The sequence below is a fragment of the Phoca vitulina genome, unplaced genomic scaffold (genome assembly GCF_004348235.1).
Source record: "Phoca vitulina isolate PV1807 unplaced genomic scaffold, GSC_HSeal_1.0 scaffold7, whole genome shotgun sequence".
Lineage (NCBI taxonomy): Eukaryota > Metazoa > Chordata > Mammalia > Carnivora > Phocidae > Phoca > Phoca vitulina.
Window position 1 is genome coordinate 50,169,429 of NW_022589710.1, and position 23,771 is coordinate 50,193,199.

Below are 23,771 nucleotides of genomic sequence, written 5' to 3' on the forward strand. Positions count from 1 at the left end.
GTAAGAAAAAAGAAAATAGCCATCTTTTTTGGGAAGATCAAGGCCACTTTTCCTTCTTTTCTCTCATTTTAAGCAATGGGAGATGTGTGACATCTGGATTTCCTTTTCGTTTAATCAAATTACCTTTGCCTAAGAGGCAAAGTGGGGAACTGGTACAAAGAGCCACTCAGCTAAGATCTCTCGGTAAACTACAGGGACCCAAGTGGACACAGGACACTTAGGAGCAGCAAGAACTTGGCGCTCATGGCCGCACTCCCAGCCGCCCTCCCAGCGTTACCTAACACATATAGGCCTTGCCTTTGAGGACTTCCACAATCCAACCTCCCACCCTCAGACTGGGAAACTGAGTTGAACATTTCTACCCTTTAAACATTTGGTTATGTGGGTACAAGTGAAATGAATATATTATGCAAAATCAGCCCAAAGCAGACTGTTCTTAGCAATATAATCTGTTTAATTGCATTTTGTTGGCATACTTGAGAGAACTTCACCCTCGCCCCCATAATTTTCATGAAATAACTGCTGTTTTGTTGGTGACTTGTGTACTGTCACTTTTGAATGCTTCATAATAAATGCATATAATAATGCCTCAAGGGGGCTTTGATCTGTTGTTACCAGGCATCTTATTCACAGTCCATCTGGGACAAAACCATTCAGCAGTGCTTTATCATCCTTTGCAGACTGAACAGAAGAACCTCATTAGATACCTTACAAAGACAGAAACAGCCTTTGGGCAGTATCACATTTATATGAACCATCTTGGAAGGCTCAAAATATTTACAGCCACTATTTGGGTCTTAAGTTTTCCCCATACCATATATTTATGAGCTCATATTATTTAGGATTAGCACATTTTAAAAGCAAACATACAACTAGTTTTAAAAGCACACATAAAGCTAGTTTGAAATCAGAGTTTTCATATGATGTCAAAACAATAGAATTTAATTAAATTTTGTCTGTCTTAATTCAGATCTCCGTGTCTTGCAAAGATAAACTGATATAATTTATGTATTAGTGTCTTCATTTTACTTGAATATTTGTTACAAGACTTTAAAAGAAATACACAGTCATGGACTGCATGTTCATATCCTCACAAAATTCATGGATTGAAACCCTAATCTCCAGCGCCATGGCATTTAGAGATGGGACCTCTGGTAGGTAATTAATTAGGTCATGAGGACAGAGCCTTGTCTTCATGATGGGATCAGTGTCCTATAAGAAGAGACAGAATGTTTGCTTCTCCTTTTGCTCTCTGCCCTGTAAGGACATAATGAGAAAAGATGGCCATCTACAAGCCAGGAAGAAGGCCCTCGCCAAGGACTGAATCTGCCAGCTCCTTGATCTTGGACTCCTCAGCCTCCACAACTGCGAGAAATGTTTGTGGTTGTTTAAGCCACCCAGTCTGCGGTAATTTGGTGTAGCAATCCAAGCTAAGACATGTGCCTAGTCTTCAAGACTATGAACACAAATGGTCCAAGAAAACTCCATTTTGTTAAAATACAAAGATGAGGGGCGCCTGGGTGGCTCAGTCGTTGAGCGTCTGCCTTCAGCTCAGGTTATGGTCCCGGGGTCCTGGGATCGAGCCCCACATCAGGTTCCCTATTCCGCGGGAAGCCTGCTTCTCCCTCTTCCACTCCCCCTGCTTGTATTCCCTCTCTCGCTGTGTCTCTCTCTGTCAAATAAATAAATAAAATCTTTAAAAAAAAAATAAAATAAAATACAAAGATGAAGAAATGATTTACTTCAATGCAATTTACTTATGTCTTTTCATCTATAACCTACTTCATTCCAAATTGGTACTGAGATAGCTTTCTATGAAAAATGTAATATGTTACCAAAATGAGAAAATTAGGGCAATAGGCAATTCAGTTCATTAACCTGAATTTCAATAATTCCATTTGCCAATCAATAGCAGCTAACAGAAGACCAGCCATCACTGCCAATTAGTGAGCTTCGTCTAAACTGTGCAGTTGTTTGGTCTTAATTGTAGGCTATCAGTAAAAAGAAACTACTCCTGATCTTTATGGACTTACTAACTTGCTTTTAAAAGTTAAGAAATGCTTTGAAAATGTAAATGGCTGACTTCTTTTTTGGCAGATAAGGTTAGCTGTTATAATTCTGTATATAAAAGAATTAGGCTACTGCAAATATTTATTCTCAAACAAGCTATGTTCACACTTCCTTTCTGGTTCTTCTTATTAAAATAGAGGTAATTTAAGCCAATACTGCGGCACTGATACAGTCCATGAAACAAATGCCAGGATATGTCCTAGAATGAACACATAAGTACAGCACAGTAAATTCTATGCTTCTTCACCTCTCCCCCTCTCACCAGAAGTGCAGTGTTTTGTGGTTGTTGTTGTTTAATTTCCAATTTTCATTTCAACAGATTTTATCTTCAAGATCAACCTGAAGGTTCAACACTCGCCCCCTCCCCCACCATGAACACACACTCCCACACTTGGATCCTGAAAAGTATTGGGACATTCAAAGGGGGTTAGAAGGTAGGAGGAGCCAAGAGGGAAGACAGCCTCCAGAAATAGCCAAGATGACTTAGAGTCATGCTACTTCAGGTGGTTTTAATATATCAGTCGTTCTTATTTTTGTAGTCAGGGACTTTGAGAGCCTGATGAAACTTGATCTTCTCCCCAGGAAAATGTACATTATCCACAACATACACATAATTCTGCATACACTTTTAGGATAACTGTAGACTCTCAGAGGCCTTCAAGCCCTTTTATCCCCAACAAAAACACTTGAAATAAGATGTAAGAATATTATACAAATAAATCATTTTATTAAGTTAAATCTATTGATTTCTCCTATATGAAGTATTTCTGGATAAATAACACCAATAACAAAGAAAGAAATAATTGGGAGTGGAAGGTTAAACAAAATCAAAGGAAAAATACCTTCAATGTTTTGAAGAAAAAAGTTCTTGGGGGGAAAAATCCCATTTTGTTGCTATTGATTTTTTGTGACTATTCTTTCATTCTATCCAAGGAGTGGAACAGCCTAAGAAACACCTAAAATGGCAACAATTACTGAATGTTTACTCTAAAAGATTATACATGTAGTCACTGTATAGCCATTGAGTTCCAAAGTAAAGTGCTAGTTATTCTTTATAATGTGAGTATTACACACAATTTCTGAGTGTCAATAATGCTGCTACATAACACACTGTAATTCATTTTGGGCTTGGCAGATCAAGAAGGGAGATTTAGAAGAGGTCTATAGCATATATACTATGAAAAGATGTATATTAACTTTTTATGAGCAGGTTAGTAACCTGCCTTGAGCTGTATATATGCCTTTTCTGCCTGATCACAGTGGTTTGTACATTGAAATTTATGACTGAACCGAGGCAAATTCATTAGCATCATTGGAGATGGGCAAATATTTGTAGGCTAAGTTAGAAAATGAGTGCTATATGGAGCGCTGGTATCTGAATCCCTGATCATTAACAGTTTGATTTAGCAAAGCCAATCAATGAGACACATTGATTCATCCATCCCACCTAAGAGATGAATTAGAGGCCTTGTAAGTCTAAATAATCAGAGTTTTGCCTCTGGTAGTATAGTTGAACAGGCCTAGTGACTTTATCACAATTATACAGCATTTTCCAAGAATGCTTTACATATATCCATTGACAAATGAAAATGCACAATACTGGTATAAGAATATAACAAGAGTCTCTCACTCTTCCAACTCTAAGGATCTTTAAGAGTATAGAATAATTCTGAAAACTTCTCTGGAACTGAAAGACCATGATGGACAAATAATTTTCAAAAAACAAAGACCGACAATGGGGACTCCCTCCATTACTGTTCCAAAACCAAAAAGCCTCTCTTCTGAAAGAAAAATCCACTTGGCTTCAACCAGAGATACCACTGTGTGGCATTTTTCCTGTCAATGTTAATTCTGTTTAATCAATACTCACACTTTACTTGCTACTTCCTATATAAGTGATATAAAATGAAAAAAAAAATGTGCATTTTTTTCTTTATGAATTTCTACAAGGCAATCCATTACATTTAAGACATTGTCCACCATTTTTTAATAATTAAAAGAGCTCAAAACAATTCCAAGTATATTCTTTTCTAAAATTCAAGATATTAAAATGAAAGAAAAAGAAAAGGCCTTATGAGTCATCACAAAAAAATGAATGTTTTACATAGTGATTTAAAATAAATTAAAATAAAGAGCTAAATACTGCAAACCACCTTAATGTTGCAACACCAAAAAAAGTTTTAAAATATAGCCTAAGTTGACTTTGAATATACCAAATGAATCAATGATCTATAAGTAAAATCCCACATTATCTACTAAAAGTCAGACAAAATTACTCTACACTTAAGACAAACTAGAACGAGTGGCCTGAGAGCAGCATGCAGTGCTTTCCCAACCAGGCAGATTTCATTTCACCCATCACTGGATACCTGTAGTCTACCCTTGTTCATTCATTTCACTAGCTGCTTAAGCGTCCTTTTCAAATAATCTACTACAGGATCCAAAGTAACAACACAGAAATACTGAAAAGAAAACTACAGCAAGGCATCAAGATTTTGTCTAGAAAGTTGTCAATAATAAAACTGAATGGGAAAAAATCAGAGAGACAAACCATGCAAGACTCTGGACTCTAAAGGTCACAGAAGGGAGAAGAGTGGGGGGATGGGGTGACTAGGTGATGGGTATTAAGGAGGGCACGTGTTGGGATGAGCACTGGGTGTTATATGCAACTGATGAGTCGTTGAACACTACAGCAAAAACTTGCGATGTACTTTATGCTGGCTAAATGAACATAATAATAATAATAAAAAAAAGAAAGTTGTCAATAACCCTCCTCAGTCCAACTCCCCAACACTTTGACTTATCAAGAAAAGCCAGTTTAAAGGGATGTATCATTTCCTAGCCTAGAGGGAGTACCCAGTAACACTCCTTGTTACCTGCTTTTCACTCAGGGTGTGGCAAATCCCTGATAGAATCAGAATCAGAAGGAGGATTTACGAACAGAGTCAAAATATGTGCTCCACATTTCTGCTCTGTTCTCTCATCCACTACCACTGTCGTGATCAGACTGAGACAGCCAGCTGTTCTTCTGTAGGGTTCCTCAGCAACACTGCCAGGTGGCATTGTGGGTTTGCAGTCTTGTTATGAGGCGATCACCAACCCTTCTACTCCGACACTGTTTGTGTCGCTGTTTGACCTTGTTCAGAGAAGTCTGAGATTACACTCGCCCAGAAGTGGGATGTGTGCATGTGTTTGTTGGGGCGGGGGTGGGGCAGGAAAGATGAAGAGAAAGATAGGGAAATGGGGCTCTGTTGGTTTGTTTCAACAGATTTCACACTGGAAAATGCAGCCTGAGAGGCAAAGTAGGATTTTGCTTGAAATCCCTGTAAACACTTCCAGTCAACTGTGTAAAACTAAAACCAAAAAAATCTCACATTTACCCTTTATGTTTCAGACAACGGAGCAAAGCAATGAGGTTTCTTTTTTTCCCCCCCCTTTAAAATGAAGAATCATGTTAAGATTCTTCTTTAATGCACAATGTAATGTGGTGCATAGGTGCCTAGACTAGGATAAGACTACAAACCAAATGAACCTTCTTTCTCCCAGAACTGCTCAATTCCACAGTAAACCTGCTGTTAACAGGTAACAAGAATTCAGTGAATGACATCTGGACTGGGGAACAACTAAAAATTATTTGCAGATACCATAAAGGCTATGATGGTGGTTAGGGGCAATGCAAATGACAACCAATGTAATTGCAAAGACTGACCGTCCCCAAAAAGAGATGCAGGCACAGTAGCTGAATAGTTGGGGGAGAAAGCCAATGACCCAGGAACCAACATACCATATATTTTCCCCCCAAGGATTTACATTTTAAAAAATAAAGTACATGTCTCCAGTGGTGAGGTTAGTCATATATCAGCTGAATATGCTCTGAACTCATATGCAAATTACAGTGCAGCAGTGATTATGGCATAATTTATGAGTAGGTTTGTGTCATGGAGAACTTGTGGAAAACAATTGGATATGTTTTTTTCAGGGTGTGTATCTGACTGTCACCAAACACAGCTGGCCTAATGAGACTCCCTGAGGCTGACATCTCCTCTGAATCCCTCAAGGACACACATCTTCCAGACTTGTAGGTGAAGAATATTCAGAGAAACCCACATAACCACGGAACACACTGTCCCAAGCTCCTTCTACCTGAATATTTGAATCGCAGCACTTCGTTGTTGACTATCATGCATGTCACAAGCTGAGTCATTAAATGGAATGAGCAAACAGTCCACTTTGGGAATTAAATTGCTTACCTTTGAGCAATTCCAATAATGCACATCTCAATTTACATGCAGTTATTTACTCAAGTGTTTTCAGGAATTAAAGCACAAGGAACAAGTTTTAGAGGCTCTCTCACCCTCATTCCCACATTCCTTCTGTGGGCTTCTGTATAGTTACCTCTCACTGTCTATACTAAAGAGACAGACTGTTGATAAGGATAATCAGACATAAGCAGATGGTTTTAAAATAATATATTTGGCTGACACGAGTTAGGTTTTTCTTGTCTCCTCTTCAGTTTGACTAAGATTAAAACTATTATTAATCTCCATTTCCTGATATAAAAGCACAGGTGGGAAGGGAAAGATAGTTAAAGGATTTAAAACTAACCTCAGATTATCAGTACTCTGACCATCAATGGTGCACTATTCTTAGTATCCAAGAAAACCAAGGAAAAGCCCCAACAACTTAGTTTCTACTTATACTGCTGAGATACATACCTGAAGGCTGACTTATCCTATATGTCCTAAAATTAAGTAGACGTGGTTTGACTATTTAGTTCCAAATATCCTAAATTTTCCTACCCATGAAATACTTAACTGATTTTTCTTCAAATTGAGCTTCATTCTGATTTTTCATTGCAGTCTGACTAGCATCTTCCCAAGGTGGAATTTTAAACAGTTGCTTTGGCTGTTTAAGAGAGATGTGAGTAAAGAAAAAAGTTGGAAAGCTCTATTGTCTTAAAATATTCGAAAGCACTATAAATAGTCATAGCTATAAAATAACACTAATAGGACTACAATAATTTCTACTAAATTTTTAATTTCTGCATTTAGAAAATGATATCACACTGTGCTCTTAAAATGTCTTCCCCAAATAATTCCTTACCCAACCTAAACACACAAATTGTAGGGAAATCATTACTTGAAATTTTAAGCATTTTATTCTTCAGGATTATAGAGCTAAAATTCTTCAGGATTATAGAGCTAAAGTATTCTCAAACTGTCTTGCTTTCAAACATCCTTAGAAGTAACTAATACTAAATTCCAAAGTCTATGATGCAAAGGAATAAATAAGGTGGGAGCTTGCTAATGGACACACCTGGGCAGTTTTAACCAGTCATGAAAGCTACTTTTAACACTCACAACCTTACTTGTGGATAATACAGCACTGATGTAATGTGCTTTTAGGAGTTCAGGAAGGTCTGATTAACTCAAAATTATGCTTTCCTTCCATTTGCAAAATTATTAAAAATTCTACCAATAGAAATGTATTCTTTGCCTCCTCCCACTCCAGTTCATCTTTTTGAAGGCAAACAGTCATGGGATAGAAAACCATTAAACTAGTTCATTCTAAGGCAGGGGGTCACAAAGTAGGACACTAAGCCATTCTAACCTGCCACTTGTTTTTATAGGCTCATGAGCTAAAAATGGTTTTTACACTTTTATTTGGCTAAAGAAAAATCAAAGTAAGAATAATATTTTATGACACATGAAAATTACGTGGAATTCAAATTTCAGTTTCCCTAAATAATTTTTATTGGAACACAGCCCACTCATTTCTTTACATATTGTCTATGACTGCTTTCAGTCTGTAGTGGAAGAGGTGAGTCATTGGGAGACAGCATATAGCCTGTAAAACTGAAAATATTTAGAATCTGGCCCTTTACGAAAAGTTTGGCAACCCTCTGTTCTAAGGTGTTAGCAGCCTATAGGAATTACTTCCTGCCTCACAGAGGGAGGTCACTCTACAGCAAAACAACCCCTGTCAGTTTCTGGAAGGAGACCATAAGGTGAAACACACTGACCAGGGGAAAGAAAAGACAACAGGAACCAGAAAATTTTTACCCAACTTTTAAACTTTAAAATAACATCAAAAAGTTGTATATGCATAAATACATATATCCAGAATATAAATCATTCTTCAGGGTATAAAAGTTTCTTTTTTTTTTTGTCCTTTATTCCTTTTATCCATCATTTTTTTCTGTCCTTCCAATGTCTTTCCTCCCTCCCACCTTCCGTCCCTTCCACTCACTTATTCAATTTAATTAATTCATCCATTCGTTCACATTTATTAAGGCAGACACTTTGTTGGGCATTGCGTACACAGTTATCAACAAGGAAGATAAGGTCTCTCTGCCTTCATGGAGTTTACATTCCAAAGGAGAAGACACATAAATAAGATACTCAAAAAACCGTGATGGGGGTTGAGGGCAGAGATTTACTTTAGACAGGTTGGTCAGGTTAAGTCCCCACAAAGAGGTGACATTTGAGCTGAAACTCAAAGGATGAAAATGAGCCATCACTGAAAGAGCTAAGGGAAAAGCATTACAGAGAGAGGAAGTAGCAAATGCAAAGGTCCTGGGACAGGGAAAGGGTTTGCTTAATTTCAGGAATAAAAGGGAGAATGGTATGTGTGTTGTGGCTGTTAATAAAAACATCTTTTTAAAATACCAGTATCATAAAACTCAACACTATTTATTAAAAGCTTATTATTCGCTGAAAATATGTTTTCATTTAATGCTCCCCCGAACTCTCAACAGGTGAATATTATTAATTTCATTCATTTTATAGTCCGAGAAATAGACTCAAAGATATTAAATGTGTTGAATTCCACATTGTGATTGAGTTTAGACTGTAATCCATGTCCACATGACTCAAAGGAATCTACACTTTCAAAAACAAATTAAAATTCACATTAAAAAAACTATGTATATATTTATATATTTATCTATACAAACGATACCTTTTTTATTACCACTAGGGCTATATTTTGTGTGTGGTGGAGGTTAGGGTTTATGCTGGAAAACTGTTTCAGAGCCTCTTTCTCAAAATTACACATGCCAGAACAGCATTCCAGAACCTTATTTTTAACAGATGTCAGGTGACAATATAACAAAACACATACTATACCACAATAAAATTTCATGTTCAAATAAAAACCATTATTTGTACACATTCTTATAGTCATTTACCATATAATCAAAGGGATTATGTTTTTGCCATATGCCTTTCTTAAGTAAGTTGCAACTGCTTCTGACTTCTGGGTCTGACATTAGGCCAGCTAAAGCACATACAGCCAACACCACTGGGGAAATATCAGAAAAAAAGAATAAAGAAAAGCATAGATCCAAACTTAATTAGCTGTGATGCTATACAGCAAACTGGCACCTCTATTGTGCTCATCTCCCAAGTCTTTCAGGTCTGGGCTGTGCGAGTTAGATTCATTACTGAGCTCATAAATGGCCTCTCCCCCCACCCCTGTTTTACTGGTGACAAATTTATTAGTTCTTTTCTAACAGTGAAATGAGAACTAGGGATTTCAATTACACTCAGAATGTAGTAAAGGCATGGAATCTCTTGTAGGTAATATTTTTCTATTCCATTTTATGAGCAAATATAGAAGTACTGTTAATAGACATTAAATGTTATTTATTAGCATGCTAATAAGGCTTCACACTTTCAAAAGTAAACATTAAACTTCTAACAAATTACATTTAGAAGAGTAAGTGTAATGCAGATACTCTGGAAAGGGAATGCACTTCAGAATCAGTTTTTAAAAACCCATATCATCACTGATTATGCTAAAAAGACAGAGATAGGAGGAGATGCTTATTACTCATTCTTTCAGCTCATTTTAGTTTTATCACTTTTTGCACAATTTAAAATTTATGCAAACATTTTCAATGTTGCCTTTAATTTTTGCCAGAATATTTTGAACCTGGTTTAAAACTGAAATTGAAGAAGTCCAAGGAGGGCTTTAATAACAACTTTCTTTGGTCTGTTTATTTAAAACATGATGAATAAGCAAAAAGAAAAGGTACAGAATGGAAAAAGAAAAATGAGCCCTTCTCCTTCCTAGAAGTGTTTGAGATTACTGGATTGTTCATAATCTTGCACCAGGAATTAAAAATCTTCCCCACATGCCAAAAGCCAAGTACACACACACACACACACACACACACACACACACACACCAGTTGCCATGTATATGTAAGCTTAGAGCCTAAGGGTTTGTAAATAGTTTTAAAGTTAATAGAAAAGCAGTGACGACTTTCATTAATATTAGTCCCCAGTACTGCCTGATTTATTTAAGGCACTTTCAACAAATCATTTAGCTTCTTATAGTATTTTTCTTGAGAAGGTAAGGGGTGAGTTAGTATTTTACCACACTAAATAAATACTTAAATATTTGTAAATATGTTTTCTAATGAATCATTCTCCTAGAAAAAAAAAAAAGAGATGGAAGAAATTCAAAGAAGGATAGGCCAAGAACCCAAAGAAACAAAAAAAGTGTGGAAATTCTTTTCTCCATAAGCTCTGGAGACATTTAAGTACAAGAGTACAAAAGACAGGCAGATTCTAGTATAAGTACTAGCCCGGCCAACTGCTGGCTGAATGAGCTATGAGCCTCCTTTATATGTAAAATGAAAATAACAGTATTTATCTTGTAGAAATGGTGCAAGGCATCAATGACATAGATTTAGAAGTGTTGGCACAGTGTTTGACACAAAAGCATTGTCTGGCACCATTAAGATCATTCGTTAACCAGCCAGGGGGTGATATTTTCTTCTCCTTTGATGCACAGACCATCACCCTTTGGGATCGATTTAGCAGAATCTTGACAGGAACTAACAAGTACTAAATCAGTACTTGTTAATAATTGAAACGTAGTATTAGAGAGTTTTTAAGATCCCAGTCTGGGGAAATCCTCTCCAGTGATTCTTTACCTTCTGGAAAATCTTCCAGAGATGGGGGTGGGAGATGGCCCTAGAAGGGAGAACTACAGTTTCTTTCAATGATCTTCTATTAATACTTGGAACCTCAGAGATTTGTTTTTACAGTCAATGTAAACGGTTTCAACCAGAAATGTATTATTGTTGAGCATCTGTTCCCAAATCTGTTGCACACTATAGTCATCCCTTAGAATATTGTTTTCACAACTGTCATTGTCATCAGGAGACAGAAGACAAGATGGAGAATGGGGCGTTATGGCCTGAATGTTTGTGTCCCTCCCTCCAAAATTAACAGGTTGAAATCCTAATCCCCAAAGTGATATCAGGAGATGGGGCCTTTAGCAGGTGATTGGTCACGAGGACAGATCCATCATGAGTGAGATGGTGCCCTTAGAAAAGATTCAGATTCTATCTGCTTTTCTCCTGCTATGACCCAGGAAGTAGGCCAGATACTGAAGGCAGGTACTGAATCTGCCTTGATCTTAGACTTTCCTAGTCTCCAGAACTGGGAGAAATAAATGTTTCTAGTTTAAGCCACTCAGTCAACGGTAGTTTTGTTATAGCAGCCCAAATGGAAGACACACGATTATTTATCCAAAGTCTGAGGCCTATCCAGGGGTGTGACTGAGAAGAATAAGCAGATACACATAAAGGAAAGTGGTCTTGAAGTGATTACTTAAATTGCGACCCAAATGAAATTGCCCTGAACTGTAAGGTGACAGTTGACTCTGGAAATGTGGCAAAAACTCCCAGACAAGCTCAACACTGCAAAACATCATAACATACTTAGATGGTTTTCATTTTTCAGGAGAAAACATAAGCTGTTCTTTCATCAGCCCCAGTGCTCATGGAGCCCAGAATTCAGACTCTGACAAAGGCACTAAGGGATATTTTATGGAAGTGTTGCTTTTCATGGAGTCAACTGCAAAGGGGTTAGTATATGGAGACACATAAATTCCCCCCTTGTGGGAATAATTTACAAAATTTATAACACACACTTGGCTCATCTACTCTACCAAGTTTTTAGAAAACTTTGTCACAGAGTAAAATTTGGGCACTTGAACTCAAAAATTACACTTTATATTTGCATTTTTAAAATGTTTCCAAAGGGTGTCTATCTTTTTTTTTTTTAGAGGCTTTTGTAGACGCTTGACTCAAAGGAGACTGCTGAATCCTGAAGGCTCATGCTTTGCATCTCTCTGGATAAACAGAACCAGCCACATATTCATATTTCTTTTATCCTCCAAGGAAAATGATCTAGTCACTCAACGTCCATACATTCAGACAGAGACTGAAGTGACTACTTCACTTTCAGGGTCTTCTACTTTCTAGTTTTATTGCCATAAATTTGGAACTAAAATTAAGTTGCCAATTTTAGGTAAAATAGAGTGATAAAATTTAATGGTCATTAAAATTTCAAGTGGAATCGATTTTACTGAGCTTGGTTCCCTGTTCTCCTGAGGCCTCTTGACGTAGTAAATGGAAGTGTGCAAATCTAATTGACTGAGACCCTGCTTGACCCTAATACAGACTGCTAATGTTTTATTTCTGTGGAGACCTCATACCAAATTTAAGCTTGGTAAGCTTCTTTACCTTTTGAGAAAATAAGAGATTTTAATGGGCCATTAAGTCAGCTAGTCCTCAAAGTGGCCAGTGTTGCCCAATACTCCATCCCCCATAATCACCCACGTTTTGCTTGGTTTACGTCATTGCTTACAACAGTTATTATTTTTTTTTATCATACATCAGAAAAAGAAAGAGAGACATATAATGATTTGCCTACATTCTTGCCTCTTGGGAAGAATACATAGGTATGCGTTATGTTTGATTTCTAGAATTATGGAAGTTGCATTTTAACTCTCATGGGTCACCCTAGAGAGGAGCAGGATACTGCATTTACCTTCTAGTTTAATAAACAGTTCAATCATAATTTGTTAATTTATTCAAATCGGGACTTCTAAAAATGTTCCTTAGTATCTCCCAAGCAAATCAGAATTTCTGGGGCAATTTAAGAATTGCTTTAATGAATCCTTCAGTTCTTCTAGAGAACCAGTGTTAGAACACAGCATCCGATTTCACCCTTACTTTCCCTTCTAAGTTAACTCAGGGATTCTTAGCAGCCCCATCTTTGCATTTGTACCCATAATCTCTTAAATCCCCAAATCACTACGTGGTTTGAAAATACAGGCTCTGGGCATTCTACAGTTAGAAGAAGAAGAAATGATTGACAGCAAAATTACGGAAATTATCCAGTTGGTCTCTTACTAGCCCAGCTCATCACATGGTTGTTTAGCAGGAGGACTGGCCATCTACGGGTACTACTGAGATGTTAATGCACGATCCTGCTAGCCTCAACGAGGGCAATTTTTTTACCCATGTCAGCTTTTTGTCTTTGGTGTTTTTCTTGCCCAGTTTTTTTTCCAACAATGTATCTGCCAACTTTACACTGGAATTCTTTTTTGTAGTATAATACCCCTATATTAATATTTATTAGACTTCCAAAAGAACTAAGAAATTCGCATTCTATTTTTCCCTCAAACACCATGCTGTCATAGGTTACTCCATAAGGAGCTGAAATGAAGTAATGACTGAGGAAAATATTATCTTCTCCTTCCGCTCATGTCAAATGCTTTTGCCTGAGCACTACTGAGGCGACAAAAACAAAATCAAACACCTGCCCTCACTCCCAAAACATTTCCAAAAAAAATAAATCAAGTCCTTCAAATGGAAGGTTCCAGAAGCTACTCGGGAGAGAAATTAAATATAATTATGGGTTATCTGAAAAACAGCATGTCAGTAATGCCACTTCAATATCCTTCAAGGGTATATATATATACGTAACTTCTGGAATGTCTCAAAAAATTTATATTACTTAAAAAAAACCCCACAAACCCAATGTTTTTAATTAAATGAAGGATTTAGTTCATTTCTAATGAAAATATTGATAATGAAGAAAGCGTCCAGAAACACTGGTGACATTTATAGATCCTACAACTAAAATGTTTCCTTTTTCTTCTTAAATAATGAGATTGATGTTCAAATTCAACCCATATAATCAATTTCATTATTGCCACAATGTACCTTTTTTTCACTGTTTCATTACATTTAGTAGCTATCCAAAGATGTAGCATAATCCTTTAGCATCATCTGGCCAAAATCTGAATTTAAAATCATGGTTGCCCATGAAAGGAGCAAGGAGGGTCAGACAGAGGGAGAGGGTGACTCTGGGAGGGCACAGGGACATTTACCACTTTATCCCAGTATGCAGCGCCATGTCTGGTGCGCAGTAGGTACAAACAAACAGTGTGTAGAATTAATATTTATGAAAGCCCTGCCAGGCACCAAGGTTTGTTTCTGCATTTCTTATCCCAGTTAATCCTCTTAATAGTCCTATGAAGTATTATTACTGTCCCCAATTTATAGATATGGATAGTGTCTCAAAATGACCTGAATATGGCTTAGTAAAAGAGGAAAGTGAATAGGAAAAAATCATGTTCATAATCATCAAGTTTTATCTTATTTGAAATAAAATGAAAAGCGAGATGGCTGTAAGTCAGCAAAGGGGGGGGACATATGTGTTTTCCAGATACTCTGCTTAGTGAGCGTCGTAGGTAGCACTTTGCAGCTTTTCATGACTAAGCATGACACTCTTCTGGTGTGATTTGCACTCCGGGGTTCACAAAGCAAGAAATCGATGAAAGGTGAACCAGGTAGGATGGCGCTTCAGAAAACGAAAACAAAAAGCAATAGCAGCACCTACCATTACCACTCATCACAAGGAAGGTGACAGTCACTGAAATACTTTTCAACTAAAATGAGGAAAATGGATTACCTTTTGTGTCTATTTAAAATGTTTCAGCACCTGATCTCAGAGCGGATTAAAGAAGGGATTTGCTTGTTTCAATGTACCTCAAACCCATATGCCAATAGGACTCTGGTACCCTACCACACATTGAGAGTCAAAGATAACACTGTTTTTATGAAGAACAGCACGCAGTGTAACTGCAAATGAATGTCACACACACACACACACGCACACACACCCCAGCCAGACAATATTAAGCTCCAGTGAAGAATTTTGGTAATTACCAACTGTATTATAGAAATCACTGTCAAATATGTTTGTCTCCATTGTTTGTGATTCCTCTTAAGATTGAAAATACTCTCTCTGCTGCTGCCTGCCTCCCTCACCATAATATCCTTTTCCTTTGCCACTGATTACTACAACTCATGCCAAATTACTCACTTATTGACCTTTTGGTTCAATACTACATTCAAAGAAGGAGGGGGAACACAGCAGGATAGAGAAAAGGAGGGGGAGTGAAAGAGTGTGTGTGTGTGTGTGTGTGTGTGTGTGTGTGTGTACACAGGAATACTAGAACTTAGGAGCCCTCCCCACCAAAAATTTTTAACAGAAAATGAACTCTAGGACAGGGATGGTTGCTGTTTTTTAATGCGTAGACCTTATGAAGACCAGAAATAGGTGCTAAATCAGAGTCCAGTAGGTGGTATTCATTTGTTTATTTGATCAACAAAAATTTACTGAGTACCCATTATGGTGATGTGCTGTGATCTTTGGGAATGTGAAAGATGAGAGTGGCTGCATAGATATGATAGGAAATTACCACTTATTGTATGGTAAATTTTAATTTTAAAACCGAAGACCCTTAGCTAGGGGGATTCAAGGGTTTATTTACTCAGTTTTATTATTTTTCCCTTGAAATATGCTTTGCCACGCTTCATGATACTCTGCCTTCCTGACATTATTTTCTCTATGTCTTAGATGGCTTTGCAGGATTTCCATCCTTAGCTTGAAACTTGAGTGTGAGCGTTCCCTATGGTAGTGGCCTAACTTTTCATCTCTTTATTCTACATACTTTCCCTGGGGGATCCTCATTGCTCCTACAACTTTTTTTTTTTTTTTAAAGTAAGCTCTATATCCAACATGGGGCTTGAACTCACGACCTCAAGATCGAGAGTTGCACTCTCCACCTACTGAGTCAGCCAGGCGTCCCACTCCTATGACTTTAGTATCATCTATATAATATGGAGACCAATCTGCTGACAACAAAATCTGCATGTCCAATTCACACGCCTCCTAAGCTCTAGACTCATGTGTGAACCCCCTCTTGACAGGCCACCTGGATGTTTCAAGGCACCCAAACTGAAAATATCAAAAATTGAACTAATCAACTTCTCTTTCTCTCACTGATTAGCACAGCCATCCATGAAGTGGCCCAATCAAGAAACCCAGGAGTCACTCTTAACCTCTTCCTATTTACCTTCTAACAACCAATCTCAAAAGTTTCATGGAATTTTAGATTTTAAAATACATTAAGAAACCACCCACTCCTCTTCATGCTCTCGCTACCATCCAATCCAGGCCACTATCATCTCTTGTCAAGATTCCCATAAACGTCAGCTTAAATGGTCTCTGGTTTCAATCTTACCTGTCCCCAGTTATTTTGGACTTTATAGCCAGTTAGTTACCTATTAAAATAATGAAGATTTGAGGGGCACCTCGGTGGCTCAGTCAGTTAAGCTGCTGTGTCAGGCTCCCTGCTCAGTGGAGAGTCTGCTTCTCCCTCTCCCTCTGCCCCTCCCCACCACCTCTCTCAAATAAAAAAATAGAATCTTTAAAAAAAAAATGAAGATTTGATCATATTGTTGTCTTGCTTCAAACTCTTAACTGGTTTCCCATATACTAAGGGTAAAATCCTTAACTCCTTTACGAGGTCCTCTGTTTACCTTACAAACACTCCTGTCTTGCCTCTCCTCTCTCAATGCTACATTCCACCATACCAAGCTTCTTCCACTTCCTCAAACAGGAAACTGATGTTCTTTTACCTCAGGTCTTCCCATCTCCTTCACACTGCCTACAGCTTATCATTACTCCAAACTTGCCAGGGCTAACTCCTGGTTATCATTTAAATATTGGCTTCCTTTGGGAAATCTACTTGATTTGCCACTCTACTCCATCTCACCTTACCCACCACCTTCAACCTCCTACACTTCCACCCAACCTACCCTATATCTCCACCAAATAAAGGCAGGTGTTCTTATTTTATGTTCTCACAGTGACTTGTACGTGACTTAAAAATATCATTTTTAAATATATTATTATTATATAACAGATACTTTCCCAGGGCAGGAAGGCATCAGTAGAAGCAGCTTGCCTTTGTATCCCTAGTGCTCAGTACGGTGAGTGCCTTGCACAGAAATGGTGCTCAACAAGTATTTGTTCAATGAGTATGTGAAACATTTTTTATCTGGAAAAAACTGGAAAGGGTATAGAGATGAACACCCCCTATCCTCAAGGAGGATGACATTAAATACAGAATGTCTGTTATACATAATTATATGATGATAATGAGTAAATAAAACTGACTCCAATTTGGATACATGGGGATTTGTTAACATTGTAAATTGGAATTAAATATTTAGCTCTCCCTCCTAGGATAATTTAATCCACACTAAACACTTCTGGAAGATAGTTTTATAATTTTATATTACAGATGAGAAAACAGGCACAGCAAAGTTAATTGAGTTACTCAAAGTTGCCCAGAAGCGGAGCCAGTATTAAAATTCAAAGTCATCAATTTCCAATCTTTTGCTATCATTTTTTTTTAAACTGTTTTGTCTTTGACTCCATCCGCAAAGTTCTACTGTGTGACTGTAGGACTTCAACCTAAATACTTTTTTTTTTTTCCAAAGATTTTATTTATTTACTTAACAGAGAGAGAGACAGACAGACAGCAAGAGAGGGAACATAAGCAGGGGGAAGAGCAGAGGGAGAAGGAGAAGCGGGCTTCCCGCTGAGCAGGGAGATGGATGCGGGGCTTGATCATGGGATCATGCCCTGAGCCGAAGGCAGATGCCTAGCAACTGAGCCACCCAGGTGCCCCTCAACCTAAATACTTTAATAGTCTTCTCAAAACTGTGATATTTATAATATGAATACACAAATTCAGGAATATAGGTCTTTTCAATGAATTTTCCTTTAGTGTTAAAATGAAAGGTTCTCTGTGATGTGTCTCTGCACTCTTGTGCACTCTCAGAGGTGTTAGTTTCTTTGTTCTTAATAGACTGTTACTATTAAAGGTACTAATTGTCACTACAAAGTGCCAGCATTGAACTTTCCTGCTGTTGGACATCATACTCGATACTCTACATCTATAAATGCCCATAGTTAGTTGGCTGGTGCATTCCATTGCACCCGCTGGAGATTTTGGTAGGAAATGCTGCCAGTTCTTAATAAATATTTGAGAAGCAACAGAGGCTATTACATTTAACAGGATTACTGATTCCAACATTCGTATTGTGAGAGAAGTAAATTCAAAAAGGTTTGTGCTGTCATTTCAAAAGGCCATATATGTACTATCTACTCAATGAATTTGTTTATATGTGTTATTCTGGCAAATACAATGCATAACCAAAGTGCCTCAAAAAGACCTTATTACCTTTTCAATATATACATTTAGTATACATGGAAGCTTTGCTTTTCATGACTCTGATATTAATTTCTCAGACAGGGTGAGTATACACTTGAGATTTTTCCTAGCCCCAGACAGGACCAACCAGGGCTGTTTCTTTTTAACCTGACTATAGCTCAAGATGTTAAAAAAATTTAATCTGTACAGAACTGTGGCCAACACATGCCACTTTTATTAGGGATACAGAACTATCTTCTTCTTCATTTTTAGATCAATAAAATAATTTTCTTTTAACAAATACACCATTAAACAGAAGAACCCCCAATTATAGAACATTTCCCCTGCTCTTTGGGCTTCGCTTGACCCATCCTTCTTTCGCCAGAAGCAAACATCTTTACCTCTAAAGCTATTCAAGCCAGCTCATTATATCACTCTTCAGTCCTGCCTTGCAGCTTCCAGGCCCAGGAAGAACTCTAAATGTCCAAAGTATTTACTGTTCTTAATCCCCAGCATGACATTAAGTGAATTGGTTCTGTCATGTGAGTATAACTGATTATGTTTCCCCTAATAAAGATAGACACTTGAGCTACCCATCTGCAAGTTAGCCCAATGTAAAAGGTAGAGAGAACCACCTCTGTCAGATGCCAAGTTAACATCAATTGCTCATACCATGGAACTGTCAATTAAAATTCTAGAGTAATCTTTCAAACACAATTTTCCAGTCCAAAAACTATGTATAAATCCATAGTGAATTAAGAGGCATAGAAGGTAAAGTCTTAAGCTCCATATATGTGTCAATATTCTTGGTTGGTCATTGGTAGATGACATTCATGGAGTCAGAATACTCTTGACTTTCACTCGAAATGTAGGTTCCATGAATTCATCCTCATTCATCAGCCCTGTTTTTTGGGGAAATGACTTTGCAAAGACGTTGCTTTCATTTCTTAATGCTGTGGTTCCTAGTAAGCTATACCAAGGTATAAAGGTTCCTTTCAAGAGTAGCACAGGGGCTGACTTGGTTTCCCACTTTAGGAGATTATAAATATTCTCACACACTTTGAAAAGGAAGCAAATTCTAAATTGGGGCTTTAAAATTCTGACATGTTTTTCACTCCATTTGTCAGTGGTCTGAATGTGGCAATAATAAAGGCTAATAGAGTAAAAACAAATGTTTTTATCCCAAGGATACCTGCCCTATTGGAGAATTTACTTTACCTGCAGAGATTCCATTTCTTCATCTTTTCTGTGGGTCTCCTCCAGGAGATCTGTAAGAAGAAAGCAAAATGCCCATCAAGATAATGTGAAAATGAGTTGCCTCTTAGTATCAAACCCAATTCAGTCAGGAGCTTGTAAAAACTGATGCCTGGAAAGAGAATTTGATGTTTAAGTGTGAAAAGGAATGTAAAAGAAAAGCCCTTTGATCCTAACTGATGAGATGGGGCAGAGCTCTGGACTCTGCTAATCGAGCTAGCTGAGAAGCCCTGGGAGGTCTGGACTCTGGTGGAGGTACCAGAGAAGAAAGCCAACTAATTTACAAATCCAAAATCATATCAATATTTCAGGAATTTGGCCCACTGTTTATATAACTCTGAAGTAACACAAAATTTTCTTTAAAAAAAAAAAAAAGCTTATTTTTCTTTTTAATGAAAAATTAGAAACAAACCATTTGCTCTTAAAATAAGCTCCCAAGCCACGTTCCACCTCCAGAGTCGATTTTTATAACCAAATTAAAACATCCTGGAATAATGGGTGTTATTAATGGAAGTAGAACACCACCTTAACTGTAAAGTCGTATTAATTATCATTTCACTCTCAGAAGGCGGGAAGCACTGGAGCTACATCTGACCAAGCACTTGGCATTATCTCAGAGAAATGAGTGGCTGGAAGGGAAGGTAGTCAACTGAAGACAGTTCTGTCTAAATGCATGCATACAGCCATGTTATCTCAGTGCTCTACATTAATTTACAAACTCGCTCTAAAGGAAAATACATTTGGCAAGGAGAATTTTCTGCCTGCAGCTAGACTGCCCTGTGCTATGATCTCCCAAACCGAAAGAGGGCTGGGCTGAGTCAGAAGTTGGATGAAAACAGGCAAGAAACACCTACAGCAGTGCACATTAACATGAGCATTTGCCTTGCTCTGTGATTGATATAGCTTACCAAGAGGCCATGCTGCATAAAAGGAAAATATAACTTACAGAAATTCAATATGTATCTCAGAAAGGCAAATGCAAATGTTTTTAGCAAGTGCTGTACTACATACAGCAGGAAGCAATACTACAGTGAGTAGCCAAGTCACAGTGCTATCTGTCATAAATGAGCAGGCAATACACTGAAACTTCAGGAGACCTGGCAGCTGGTATAACTGATGGGGAGACTGCACGGCTAATTCAGCTACAGAGGAGCTGCAAACAATCCCCTCAAGACACAATGTACTGGGATTCAGGAGAACAGGTGATTTTTGCTCTGCATCCCAGAGAGGAGCTGTCTTTGGCTCCCAAACCTTCCCTAATCAGAGTTAGGTCAATAAAGTGAGGAGAAAGCCAAGGCATTAGGCGGCATTTTTAAAGCGGTCTTTGGTTGGCATAGCAGGTTCTCTAGCTATACAGAAACCAACTTGGGGGGTGGCAGATTGTTTAAGTGCCTTCAAAAATTCCTCATCCCGAATCCTTACTCATGTGCATTGGGACACTGCAGCTGCTACCGTGAGGAGGTCACATGCATCTACTTTCTACACCTCACATCTGGGCGGGCCTCCTGACTTTATTGGCTAAATAGAATACAGCAGAATCTGTGCCTATCTGCCCTGAGAGTTCGAGGCCTTGCACATATTCATTTTTCCACTTGGAACTCTCTCACCACCATAGAACAAGCCCAGGACAACTTGCTGGATGACAAGGGCCCAGGACTCTTCCTACCTGCAACACCCTGCAGGTTGCCTTAACTGGCTGCTAGCAAATGCCCAGAAGCATAGCTGTCCACTAGCCTGAGAATGACTCCGGATGACTCAAAAGGGGAGCTCGATAGAGACCAAACTGCCCAGTGAGCCCAGGGACAAGCCCAACTCACAGAATCATGATCTATAGACATGGAATTGAGGGATGGTTTGGTACCCAGCACTTGCAAACTTACAGCAACCATTTGTTAACTGTACAAGAAGCATTCAGAATTTATTAGAAGGATATAAGAGTAACTAATAGATGCATGGGAAAAGAGGATCCAGACTCTACAGAGAGTAACAACTGGTCTGGGACAGTAGGGATGTAAGGAGTATGAATTAATGGGCATTTTATCCTGGGTGCCTCTAGTCTTTGTGTGACTCTACTCCGGATGAAATTCCAGAAACAGAAAAGCTAATGAGCCTAACTTAGATCTCTTGCCTACTGCTTGGCTAAGGGAAAGGATGGGGCACTTCCACTGATAATCCCAAAGGGATTAGATGAAGAACAGAAAGGACAGTTTCTAAATGAAAGATCAGGGAACTGTTAAAAGAAGGAGGAATGCATATCAGACAGGCTAAAAACAACAGTTTCAGTAAGTTGTGTCTTCAACACAACTCTCTTGAATATTCACAAGATATAAGATCACTACTGTGAACCTATGTGAACCTGGCCATTTTTATTCACTACTTCTGGATATTAGAAGGTTCTCTGAGCTAGGCCCCTTGTAGTGAATTACACTGTTTAATGGTACATTGGACCTGGAGTGATGGATAGTAGGGTCCAACAACCACCAGAGAAAACTGATCTTGTTCCTCCAACTCCACTTAGTACAGCAAACCCAAACACCTTAGCTAAAACATAGCGGATAAATAATGGGGATTGGATCTCTTGTATAATCAAACTCAACTCGCAGATTTAATAAAATTATAAATGTAAAGATGTTCAGTCACCCTCAGAACTTCAGATAATTATTGCAATTTAAAAATCATGTTCTCAATTTTCTCCAAATATATAATAGAGGTTATGCTGCTTTTCCAACAAAGCTAATACCAATCGGAATGCTTGATTTTGGACAGCTGAACAACAACAACAAAAAAAACAAAAAAACTACAAAAAACTACAAAGACATTCCTACAGTTGGCATTTAAAATATAGAACTTCTAGACTTTTGGGAAAGATGGTGGAGTAGAACCCTAAGCTCACCTCATCCCATGGCTACAACTACATAATGCCCACATCAGTGTAAATAACCCGGAAGACTGGCAGAACAGACGTTTCACAGCTAAATGTAGAGAAGAGGCCACGTGGAAGAGGATAAGAAGGGCAGAGATGCTGCTGGGAGCTAAATAGACCCTCACCTGTCCTCAGGAGGGAGGGACACCTTGAGCCTCAGAGTGGGCACCCCAGGCATGGGGAACCCTCACAGGGAAGAGGAATCCTGTGACATTTGACTTTGAAAACCTAGCGCACAATGTCAGGAGTTCTTACAATCAGTGGCACTTAACACCTGGAACTTTAAAAATAATCATGCTGGGCTCTGGGAGAGCCAGGAGGGTGAGAGGAACTGAGTCTCCACCCTTAAAGAGACAGCACGACAAAGAGCCTTGCAGAGATACAGCACAGAAGCAACAGTCTGAAAAATGCCTGGGACATACGGGAAAGAGATTTGTTTACTAATCTCAGAGTGTGAGCTTGAGGGGCAGGGGTCATTGGGTGACTTCTCTAAGAATAAAAGAGCTGGTGGGCACCATTTCCCTTCCCCCAGCCCCCAACCTAGACACACACGGACACCTGTCGGAACCAGCGAGGTGCCAATGCTTGCTACCCAACTTGCTAACAGCATGCCCAGCAGACAGGAGCTGCCCCCCTCCAGCTAGGCTTCAACTCAAGCCCCAAGTGGCTCCAGACTGGCCCACTAACAACACAGGGACCAAACCCTGTCCACAACAGGCAAAAATTGGTAGAATTTCTCTCCTTCTGAAGCCACAAGCTGATATTAGCCTGGTGCTTTCAAGGCTGTGTTTTCTACTATGCCAAAGGAACCAGTACAAGAGCAAAGCTGGTAAACAAGAAAGCAGAGCCAGGAGACAGAGAAAGAGTAGGTTGAGGACAAGATCCACCCTTGCCTGAAGCCCACGTAACTCTTGAACTTCTAACTCTCCTCTCTCCCTCCCTCCATCTCTCTCTCCCCCTCTTCCTTCCTTTCATATTTCCTTCCATCTTTCTCTTCCTTCCCTCCCTTCCTTTCCTTTTTGCTTGTACTTAAATTAGGTTTAGTTGGATTGCTGTCAGTTGTAAAAGTCTCCAGTTGTGTGGCTGTACTGAGCTTTCTTATCTTTATTCGGAAACTTGGAGAACTCAGAATTGGCAAGAATGT

At 38.5% G+C, this 23,771-nt stretch overlaps 1 protein-coding gene across 1 annotated transcript in view; it reads right to left on the reverse strand.

Annotated features, from left to right (window-relative positions):
- The window catches only part of CEP128 (centrosomal protein 128), a 419,635-nt gene that overhangs the window by 76,158 nt on the left and 319,706 nt on the right, over positions 1–23,771 (reverse strand). The window contains exon 20 of the mRNA XM_032405704.1: positions 19,669–19,718. Within this exon, the coding sequence (XP_032261595.1) occupies positions 19,669–19,718 (50 nt within the window). The remainder of the gene's footprint in view (positions 1–19,668; positions 19,719–23,771) is intronic.